The sequence below is a fragment of the Mizuhopecten yessoensis genome, unplaced genomic scaffold (assembly GCF_002113885.1).
Source record: "Mizuhopecten yessoensis strain PY_sf001 unplaced genomic scaffold, ASM211388v2 scaffold716357, whole genome shotgun sequence".
Lineage (NCBI taxonomy): Eukaryota > Metazoa > Mollusca > Bivalvia > Pectinida > Pectinidae > Mizuhopecten > Mizuhopecten yessoensis.
In genome coordinates this window covers 182,530-194,005 of record NW_018480076.1, presented here as the reverse complement: position 1 = coordinate 194,005, position 11,476 = coordinate 182,530, and the positions used below count along the sequence as shown (strand labels likewise).

General features: G+C 38.3%; 1 protein-coding gene across 1 annotated transcript; it reads left to right on the top strand.

Annotated features, from left to right (window-relative positions):
* The first annotated feature begins 378 nt into the window (after window positions 1-378).
* On the top strand, window positions 379-5,693 carry LOC110443696. Its single transcript, XM_021488074.1, has 3 exons — window positions 379-641; window positions 2,231-2,430; window positions 2,662-5,693. The coding sequence occupies exons 1-3, from the start codon at window positions 388-390 to the stop codon at window positions 3,984-3,986; spliced, it is 1,779 nt and encodes a 592-aa protein (XP_021343749.1). The 5' UTR covers window positions 379-387; the 3' UTR covers window positions 3,987-5,693.
* The last annotated feature ends 5,783 nt before the right edge of the window (window positions 5,694-11,476 follow it).

Below are 11,476 nucleotides of genomic sequence, written 5' to 3'. Positions count from 1 at the left end.
TAAACGGCGATCCAATTAAAATTAAATATTTGACCCGCTCACTTAGAGTGTATTGTAGTAAAGTGGAATTTTAGGTATACATCTAGTTTTTTATTTGTTTGGCTTAAACATTGAAATGCTATACAACCAAGATGCATGGTATTTTTTTTTAGTTATATCGTATAAAGGGAATTGAATGGGACTCTGATAATGAAAGCAAGCGTTAATCTGGTCCGTCTTAAAGTGTACACTAAACGGCCATGATTGCATAACTACATCGCTCATGATCTCGCATTTCACGTCAAAGGACCGCGGCTAGGCAATCATACTATTGTGACGTCATACTTAAGCAGGCATTATGACGTCATGTAGAACAATGATCACTTCCGTGGTAGCGAAGCAAGATACATGCACACTAGTAGAGATATGAGTACACATAAAAGTATAAAAACGTCGCTGGAACGGGCGAAGACATCTCTGGGACTGAAGAGTTCCAACCGGGAACGCATGGAAAGCGTCTCCGAGTTGATGATGGCCCTGGAGAGTGAGAGACAGCTGGAACAGGTTATGATGAATTCCGTGGAAAAGTGGACAGAAATAGTGGACGAGATCACCACCAATATGGACTCGGCCACAACTAGCGAGTCTGAGTGGAAGACCAGGTGGGTGGAATTATATAAACAAAATAATATAAAATATGGTTCGATCCCCGGTGAATTACACTACTCGATATCTTCATGTTACGAAACTACAAACTTAAAGTTTTCTGTTTTCTCAGTTTAATGAAAATGTTCCAACTGTATCTGTTGAGTAATGACAAGACCATTAAGAAGCCAATAAGTGGAAACCAAGTGTATATTGTACGATTAGAACACAGCATCCTTTACCGCGGTAGTTAAATCAACCCACGTCAATTTAAGTATAGGGTTCTGACGAGTAATCACATCACCTTTCCTCCCTTCGCATTGATGTCACCATTAATAAATAGCAAATATCGTGAGTGTTTTACGATGGGAGAAGACATGACGAGGGTGAGAATATATTACCAAGGCCGAATATTTCATGAAAAACTGCCATCTAGGCCGTGCAAGAAACATACCTCATTCTATGAATAGTTTCGGTACACTTGTGGAGCTTAAAATGGAAAGTCCTTCAAATTTGCGATACTGTGATCACTACATCGGCCATCTCTTATATAAGTGTTTGCTTCTTTCCTATATTTGTTGAACCACATTAAGCATTCGCGGAAATAAACTGAATCTGTTTCCTCGTCAAAGGAGTCCAATCCGTAGTACAATAACCTGCCATCGGCTAACCTCGGCTGATTCCGGTTGATGTAGGTACGGAATCTTCCGAGCTATGACGATTCATTAACCTGTTGTTCAGACCCTTTTTGGCTGGAAGGTCAATATCTATGCATTAGGGATTAGAGCCAATAATGTATAATAAGTGTGATATGTGCCTTGGAATGGTACAATGCCCTGCACTCAATATATGTGGTGTACAATAATACTTCTGTGTGGTGGATTTGTACATAGTAGCATCGTTAATCCGGCCTAATACTGTGAAACTAACCTGATAAACTTGGACAAGTCCAGAAAAATATTGTTGATCTGGACGGGTATTGCGAACATCATAGTTCGGAATAGTACGTAGAAAATTGTTTATCCGGATAAGTACAGTTAAACCTTGTAATCCGGGCTAGTACATTGAACATAGTTTATCCGGACTAGTACATTGAACATCGATATCCGGACTAGTACAGTTAAACCATGTAATCCGGACCAGTACATTGAACATCGTTTATCCATACTTGTTTCAATTGAATGTAAAACATCTTTAATTAAATTGAAGTTTTTCAATTCAAATAAAGATAGGTTTATTCAATTGGATACATCTTAATTCATTTGAGGATATCTTGTATTTATGCAATACCTAGTTCCGATTCAATTGAAGATGTTTGCAAATTCAATTGAAGATAGGTTCACTTCAGTTGAACCTATCTTTTAATAAGATATGTTACCTTGAATTGAATTGAATTGAATTAAATCTATCTTTAATTAACTGTATATATCTTCAATAATTTGAATATGCGACCAGTATGTTAATTTGGCGTTCCAAAAACGTAAGTACATCTATAATGATGAGCGATATGCTTGAGAAGACATGTGTCTCTCATTAAACAGACGTCAGCTGCTAACAATAACAACTGTGTAAAATTCATTTTACATATTGCGCATTATCTTTTCAGATTTCATGATCAACGATTATTCAATCAGATGCTGACTAAGGAAATCGGACAAATAAAAACAGAGCTGTACATGCTCAAACAAGGTGATGCGGGTATGACACTGCCGGTGATGGGCGAGTCCGAGTCGTCGAGCTCGAGTAACAGTCGACAGAGCCAAGTCTACATAAAAAGTCTAGAGGAAAAGCTTAAATCCCTTGAGAGTAAGCGAAAGTTGGGAGTTCATACCACGGTCCTCTCGCTAGTGAGCAAACGAATAAAATAAGATGCTTTCCCCCGGAGAACAAATTATAACCACGTGATTGTGAGATGAAGTTCAATATCTTACGAATCAAGTTTTTGAATAGTATAGTTCTGCTTAAGATATGCAACCATTGGTTATCACTCACATTGGTTCTAACGAATTATAACTCTAATATTTGTTCGCTTTGCAGGTTTATACAACATGTACGAGCACCAACTTGACGACGCGTCACGTGACTATCACCGCTTGAAGGAGGAAATCAACAAGATCGTCAAGGATGTCAGTTACAAACAGAAGGCTATGATTAAGCGTCAAGAGGAATCAGACCAGAGGAAAATAGCCAAGTCAAACCTAGCAATCAAACTTCTGGAAAAAGAAACAACATTACCGCCACTGAAGGGTTTGGGGGGTCGTGAAAAAATGTCATACTTGAAACTTCATGAGGAAAAATCAGTGACTAGTAAGCCCATTGGAAGAGGAAAAAACCCACAGCCTTGGAAAGGAGTTGAGAAGTTAACGAAACTCCCTTCGATCAATAACAGCAAAAATAACGAGAAAACATCTAAGAAAACGAAAGAGACCTATGTTGTTCAGGAGGAGTGGAAAAGAGTTACAAAAAAGGACCTTCTCCATCCAATTTGGAGCGCCAACAACAACAGAGAAGAAGACCATCAATCTAATGTAGCTGGCAAGGGACATGTGAAGAAAAACAATAAAACAGATGCAGATCCTAAACTCCCGTCTATGAGATCGAGGAGAATCGTCAACCTTGGAGCAGTCAGTGATGGTGTGACTTTACCGGCTATCAGGAAAGGAAGAAAGGCAAAGACAAACCCGGGTGCCACTAAAGAAAGACCGGATACTCATAAAGACTATGTCCGTCACGTGGATGATCAGAGGGCTGGCTCTACTAAGGCAAGCAAAGATAATGACTTGTGCGGTTTGAGTCGCAGACCATCAACGAAGACCACTATCACAACAGCTTCGAGAAACTCTGAAAGAAACGTATATAATGGAGAAAACAAGACAGTTGCTAACAAATCTCAGCATAAGAGAAAACTGGACCCGGTATCAAAATCAACAAAGAAAACCCTTCCAGAAGTTGTTGCATCTCACCAGCAACACAATGCAACCGAGCGTCATGAATATCAATTTCCTGTAGATAATGATGGTCCTATATCAAAGCCTTCTACCAAGAGACTCAAATCTGCTTTTGTGAGGTCCAACAGTACGAGTTCTCGTGATGATGGCAAGCAGAATGTGTCGCCAATTGAGCTTCAAGTATCCCCGTCAAAAGAAGACAGTCAAATAAGTGTGGTTTACAAGGATTCAATGTCGCCGATAAATGTTACTACAGACGACAGAGTAAATATGGCTGAGGACACTTCAGAAATTGAGGCAGGGCGGAACAGTTCAGAGCACTTTGTCAACAGTACAGAAAAAGCCACGAAGGATCCAGAAACCAAACGAAAATCAGTCACCATTAACGACAGAACCACCATTCATTTTCCTTGAATTCAAGTATCATTTTATGCGTATATAGAATTAATCGCTCGTGAATGTGATGTGAAAATCAGCCAGTGTCGTAATCATGCAGACACGGTTTGGGTGATGTTGGAATGAACTTATAACACGCTGACACCCCTCCTGACCACCCCAACTCCACGCCAACTCCCCCTCCTCGTTCCCAAACCCCATGTTAACGCTCCCTCCTCACCCCAACCCCACGCTTACTCCCCCTCTTCACCACCCCAACCCCACGCTTAATCCCCCTCCTCATCCCCTAACACCACGCTAACGCTCCCTCCTCACACCCAACCCCACCCTACTACACTGGTCTACAGCCATCCACACATTTCTTCGTTTATAACATCTACGCCACCACAGGTATCATTATAGGATATTCCCCATGTCATTACTAAACACATCTTCCCCAAGCTCATCCCATCTCGCTTCAAAGTTTATAACACCGATGTTTATCATTAAGTCATGATTGCTTTCAACCACAAAACGTGTGTCACGTTTCATAATTAACATGTCTCCGGATAAATAACGATTGCATTATATCCGAAGTTATATATAGGTCAAACCTGTAACTTTGGTTCCTACATACTACCATGATCAAGTACACACCCCTCGTTCGAGCAAGGACACACCTCACTCTGTCTTGTCCGATCAAGGACACATCATATCAAGTCCTTGTTCGGTGTAAGATATGATCTAGGCCATGCCCCATTCTGTCCTTGTTCAGTGTAAGATATGATCCAGGCCACGCGCCATCCTGTCCTTGTTCGGTCCAAGATATGATTCAGGCCACGCCCTAAACTGCCTTGTTCGGTCCAAGATATGATTCAGGCCACGCCCTATACTGTCCTTGTTCGGTCCAAAGATATGATTCAGGCCACGCCCTATACTGTTCGGTTCAAGATATGATCCAGGTCGCGCAACATTTCGTTCTCTCATTCGATATAAGAAGGTATACAACTCAGATCTTCGTTAGGATTAGGAATGCATACAATTGCGTGATTGAGGGCATACCGAAAGGACACTTCGTTGGAAACGTGTAGGTCCGATCTGCTTCCAGATTGAGGGAGTATACAATGCCATAACTACTATAGACCAAAATCCCGTGTAGGACTATGAGATCTATTCATTATAAGCCCAATTCATAAATTAAGGCGACCAGTAGGGCATAGCGAAAGATACACCTAAGCCCGGTCTTGTTTCAAAGAAATAGAACACATACAAACCTCATCATTTCTTGTGTATAGCACAGGGGGTTAAACCACGACATGCAATCTTTAATCGTCGGCACTTTCCGTTTCGTTTACGGAAGGTGCCGACGGTTCCCGATTGCCATGGCATGTTCATGGACAAGTCAAATCCAGGTCTTGTTCCGCGAGCCAAGAGAGTATTATGCACATGTACCATGACATGTCTTTGTTTTAGCGTAGAGCTATAAGTAAAAATGTATGGTCAATAGTATGACCATTATGGGCAGTCGTGCTATGACCATATATTCGGCCCTCGTGTGTGGTTTTTTCGGGCGTCTGTCAGGATGTGGTAATTCGTTCATATTCCTTCGTTAGTCCATACCGTGTACATGCAGTATGTCTCTATATTTAATACGAGTTATATATATTGGGTATAACTTCTGGCAGTGTTTGTTCATTTTGATCATGTTTAAAAGTATTGAATACAAACCCCGATTTAATATGATAATAAACTATTTAGAATACCTTCGTCTTGTTTGTTGTTCAATTCACTACCTTCGAGGACCAACTCGTGTCCTCCTACGCAGACATCCGATAGCACGGTTTAGTTATCTCTACACATTTTGTTTCAGATGAATATCAATTACTTCTGGTGTCCGTAGATTACCAGCGTACGTAATCACAGGCGGTAAATGTGAATCCTATATAATATCCTCCGATGTGAGTCGGACTGACCATCATTGTGAAGGCATGGTAAAGCTATCAATTGTAGTCCAAACCTAATCAGAAGTTTCTGTTATCTCTTATATAGCCCGAGTTACCTCTGGCCCTGACACCAGACTTTGACATTTTGACAGAGAGATGACCAGGCATCTACAGTGTATCTGTCAAAATGTCTAAGTCTTGTGTCAGGACCAGAGTAAACTATGGCTACCTCTTATAATGTGATGTAAGTGGAAGGAGGTATATGACGCATAGGGAACGCTGAGCACCTATTTTAGTTTGCAGTATTTGTACAATGTACATGCATTCGGCGACTCCGTGTCTGAAATAGTACATGTATATGCACGTCCACTTTGATATAATTATGCATGACATTACGATCATTGCAGGACATAAATGCAAGTAAAAATACAACATTATCAAAAACAAAAATCAATTCAATGAGTCTATTGGTGTTTGACATATCACAATGAAGGTACGGCCGATTCGCCAATCTCTGCGGCCGCCTCCATGCATTTTCGTAAACGCCATCTGAATGACCCGAGACTTTGTTACTGTTTTTGCCCTGAACTGATGTGTTAGGAGTAATGAAAGACGTTTTATTATTTTGGATCAACTCTCGATGGGTTAATCATAACCAGCTAACAACCTGAGACTTAAGTTTTTGCTTAGCCAATCACGTATGATGTCACTTTTCATGACGTTATCAGTGATTGGTCAAGTCAAAACTTAAAACAATATTAGACTTTCGATCATATCATGATCTCGGGGCCAGGTACCCAAAATGGAACACCTCGTTATATAAGTAAATTTATGAAAATATGTTTCTTCAGATAATTTCAAGAAAGTTGTGACACTTGAGATAAATTTTAGCTATTTATTCATTAAAATATTCATTTGAACAAATATTTCCCGCGTTTAAAGACAATTTGTGTAGTCGCACCGCGTTAGACAGATACATTTTCTTCAAATTGCTTAAATCTACATAAATGTTTGGTTAGAACAGATACAATTGAACTGTATTGCAAAATAACTATACTGCACATTTTAGTATGCCTATCGTTCCATTTTGGGCAACCCTCACGATCCCGCAAAATGTATTTCTCAGGTAAACCTTGAATTCTACTGCATGAACTCTACAAATACATCAAAAAATATACTGTTTCATTTCAGTAAAAAAGACTTTGGTTCCAGAAACTTAATCAAAAGTATTAATATGTTTCTATAAAAAGAGTTCCGTTTTAGGTTCCCTTCACGTTAGTGCTATCTCTTGTGACTCAGGGCTAGTATTCATCAGATTAAACATACAAGAAAATAGTCATTTGAATTGCAGTATCAATTTATTTTATACTCTTATTATATGTTTAATATGAATTAATTTTAACTTTAAATCAAGCATATATCACATAGAACTGTAAACCAATATTCCTGCTCCAAATTAAACCTGAGGGATGTTGGCGCCCACCATTGACGATCTTCAACGGTTCAATATAACACTGATCTTTTCTCTCTTCTCTTTATTATCTGTTGAATGCATCTTGTTTTTTTTTTACCGAAACCAACTTCATACTGCTGTGTGTGGCGTTGCTCTTTCAAAGCGAGGTTGTCTTTTAACCCATTTACTAGTACAGTACTTTATGTGTGACAAAGGGGAATCTTAGAAAAAAAAATCCAGTACTCTGAGAAATACTTTAAACAAAATTTATCTCCACGATCAATTTTCGGCCATTTTGGTTTTCCAATTTGTCCATAAATTCATTATGCACGAAAAAAAGACAATAGGGAACATACATATGTGAAATTTGAGAAAGATCCCGGGATCTTCCAGTATATTCTGAGAAATAGCGCTAACAAACTCTTTATCGGATATAAGATATATTTGATAAAAGAATTGCAACGAATTAAGAGTATTGTATTGATAAGGATCGGGCAGGAACGGGCGACGATTTACAGGAACGGACAGAAACGGGGCAGGATTGGACTTATATATATTTATTGTATATATTTAATTATCCTTATCGGGTATAAGGTATATAGCTCTGAGATAGCCACCAGTTGGGCGTCTTGGTTTTCTGATCAGTCAAACAATTCAATATGCACAACCAGGGCAATGGGAAACCTACATGTGAAATTGAGAAAGATCCCTTCAGTACTTGCTGGATAGCGATAACAGGAAATGTTTCACGACGGACGGTCGATGGACCAGGAATCACCACGGATGAAGGGATATTTGAACATCCCATCAAATGGCTATAAAGCAGTAGAAATTTCATATCAGAAATTTAATATATACAAAAGAAAATATGCTTTTAATTAAACGTGTACAGTTTACAGCAAGTAAAGGGTACCAAAGTATCAGTTAATAATCGGGAGTTCCAGTCAAAGCTGTTTTTGTTCAAGCATTTCGCAAAATAAACAATGGTAATAATATAGTTCAATTTGTATGTACCCTTTACCTTAATTGTATATATGCCTTTATGAGACATGCATGTACATATAAAAAGTATACATGTATAATATATATATTCAAAATCATGGGTAGGTCATACCTATCTACCATATACTGTAGCTATCAAAATCATATCTACCCGCTTAAACAAGAGGCACAATGGGCCAGTATTGCTCACCTGGATATTTATGCAAGCATGGCAAAATATTCTCATTATATGCATATATATTTTTATAATAATGTAGATATTTCCCACATTTTGGCTCAATCTCCAAGCAACACCCTACCTTTACACAAAAATTGATTCCCTGGTCCAAGGGATGCATTATAGAAAGTTTAGTTGAAATATGATCAACTTCCAGGAGGAGTAGGCCTTAAAAAAAGTAACCCTTGGATCTAGGATACTTCAGAGCAAATTTGGAAAATAATCACGTTATTCCTACATAAGAGAAGTATTTTACAAATAAAATCCCCATGGGTCCACATCTCCTGTTAATACAAAATTGAGTCCCGTTGGATGATGGCACGCTCAATTTATACAAAATGGGGAAGGGCACCCTCAGTTTATACAAAACTGATTTTCCCTCATTGGGCTTTATCCTTCTGCTCCTAGGTGGAGCCACATTCTCCGTTTATACAGAATTGAGTTTAGTCACTTTGGCCAAGGATGTCCAGAACGAATCTGGATAAAATCCTTTCAAAAGGACAGATTTCAAATATCTACCTCTACTTTCCTAATTGTGCCCAGCCCCTCTACCTCTAGGTGAAGGAGGGATGGGGGCAGGGGACACATCCTCAATTTATATAAAACAAGCATATTCGTGGAATTTATATCCCCCGCTTTCAGGACATATTGTAGGTAAACATTATTGAGGTTAGGGTTAAACATGCGAGTATCGTGCTGTTGAGACATAATGTATAGCTTGAATATGAAGAAAAAAAAGCCTTATCTAATATTTGCAAGAGTTATAAAGCGATAACTGCAGATAATGTCTCTGCGAAATAGAGTCCGATGGTTGTCAAACATGGCCGAGCCTTTAATGCGTTGAACCCTGTTACTAAGTTTGAAGACAATTGGATAATATTTGCAAGAGTTAATGAACAGAAACAGCAGATAATGACGTTTTTCATTATTCAAGGGGTCATAACTACGCCAAATAAAGTTCGCTGAAAGTGGTCATCGAATTGGCCGAGCCCTTATATAATTAAGGCATTTATCCCTGTTACCAAGTTTGAAGAAAATCAGTTAACATTTGTTGTAGTTATTGCATGGAAATGCAGCGCGGCATATAATGACGTTTTTCATGATTCAAGGGGCCATAACTCCGCCAAATGGGGTTCGCTGAAAGTGGTTTATCGAACTTGGCCGAGCCCTTAAGGTATTTAACCCTGTGACCAAGATTGAAGAAAATCGGTTAACATTTATTGTAGTTGTTGCACGGAAACGAAGCGTGACAGACAGACGGACAAACCCAAATTAATATCCCCTGTTTCGGTGAAAGCGGGGGATAATTAAAGCATCTCTTTGCCCAAAAATGCTCCCGACAAAATTTCGACAATTCCAAGCAAAAGCTGAGGGATGGACCCGCACCACAGCATAAGCTTACATGGCCCACTTTTGGCCACGTGAGTTAAAAACTAATCAATCCCCAAAAAGACTATATTCTACAGATAAGCCATCATAACAATTAAGGTAATAGGATTGTGTCACCATTTCTCAGTAGAATTTCTTCAAATTTTGTAGTTATATTGCTTTGAAGTAAAGAAAATGTTCTGCCACAAAAAAATATAGGTTGTTAGAATTTTAAGGATTTTAAATGGAAATTTATGTAAAAGGAGTGAATTTTGAAAACAAAAAAGGAAAGACACAATTTTTTGCAAAATAATGTCAATAAAAATGATACGGCTAAAGATTAGTATTGCATTAATGTATATCATTTTAATAAATGCTGAAATTGTGTAAACTAAAATTATCTATAAACGATTAACAATTGACATGTTATAATAAAACCATATACACATGGTTATTGCATGTAAGAGTTATCTTTCTTGAAAAACTTAACAGTAGTGAAGTACGAATACACTCATTCGACATTAATAAAATGCAGAGAATCTGTCAACCCCAAGTGTTTACAATACACTATATACAGGGGTCATTGTAACAATAAAATTAAAACATTCATTGAGCATGAAGTTCTCATAATTACCATACATTACATTTAAATTGTAAATATAAGAGGCCAAAAGGACCTGAAGATGTTCACCTGTTTTAAGTGGCTTATCTTTTCACAAATATCATAGCACTTTACTTTAGGAAGCTGCTGGCTGAATGTTATGACTCTTAGTTCAGTTCTTCACAAGTCCATTGAGCATTAGAATACATTTAACCCCTTTGGTCATGAATATGGATCAATATAGTTTCTTTTTAACAAATTTTGTAGCACTAAATTCCAGCCAACTACAGGCTATATATTATGACTCCAAATCTTTTGATTTGAAGTACTCATGGTATCAAGCCACAGACTATGTATGTACAATGACTGTAGTGGACTTTTGGTTGTTCAAAAGGAGACAATAGAGTGGATTGTTTGACAGATTTGACCTCAAATAAAGGTAAATATAATTGTTTTCGAAACTATGAAGCACTTCATGCTAGCAAACTATTGCCAATATATTATTATGAATCCAGCCTTTTGGTTCTAGCAGATTTGACCCCTGTGACCTGTCATTAATGTGTAGATCACTTCTTTTCACATTTTTTTGTAGCACTCATCACCAGCAGGCAACTAGCCAGATACCACTGCATATGTCACTTTATGTTTTAGAAAAAGATGTTTGATCCCTGTGTCATTGAATAAAGGGCAAGGTCATTTTTGTCTTTTTGTAGCACTCACAGATAGCAAGTTATTTTACCATGCATAACAACTCTAGGTCTCTTGATGTTTCAGGTAATGCCATTTAGGTCCCCTGAAACCTTTGAATAAAATAGCGGTCGTTTTAACATTGCAACATTCCAGACCAGGAAGCTACTGATCAAATATCACAACTCTTGGCACTTTGGTTCTACAGGAAATGAAATTTGAGTTCTTAAACATTCAAATAATGCCCAATGCCCCCCC

Bases quoted from the DNA above. Each gene is read 5' to 3' on its own strand.
- LOC110443696 (XM_021488074.1), top strand. From the start codon at position 388: ATGCACACTAGTAGAGATATGAGTACACATAAAAGTATAAAAACGTCG. The intron at 642-2,230 runs GTGGGTGGAATT...TTATCTTTTCAG, and splicing joins GAGTCTGAGTGGAAGACCAG to ATTTCATGATCAACGATTAT. The intron at 2,431-2,661 runs GTAAGCGAAAGT...TTCGCTTTGCAG, and splicing joins AAAGCTTAAATCCCTTGAGA to GTTTATACAACATGTACGAG.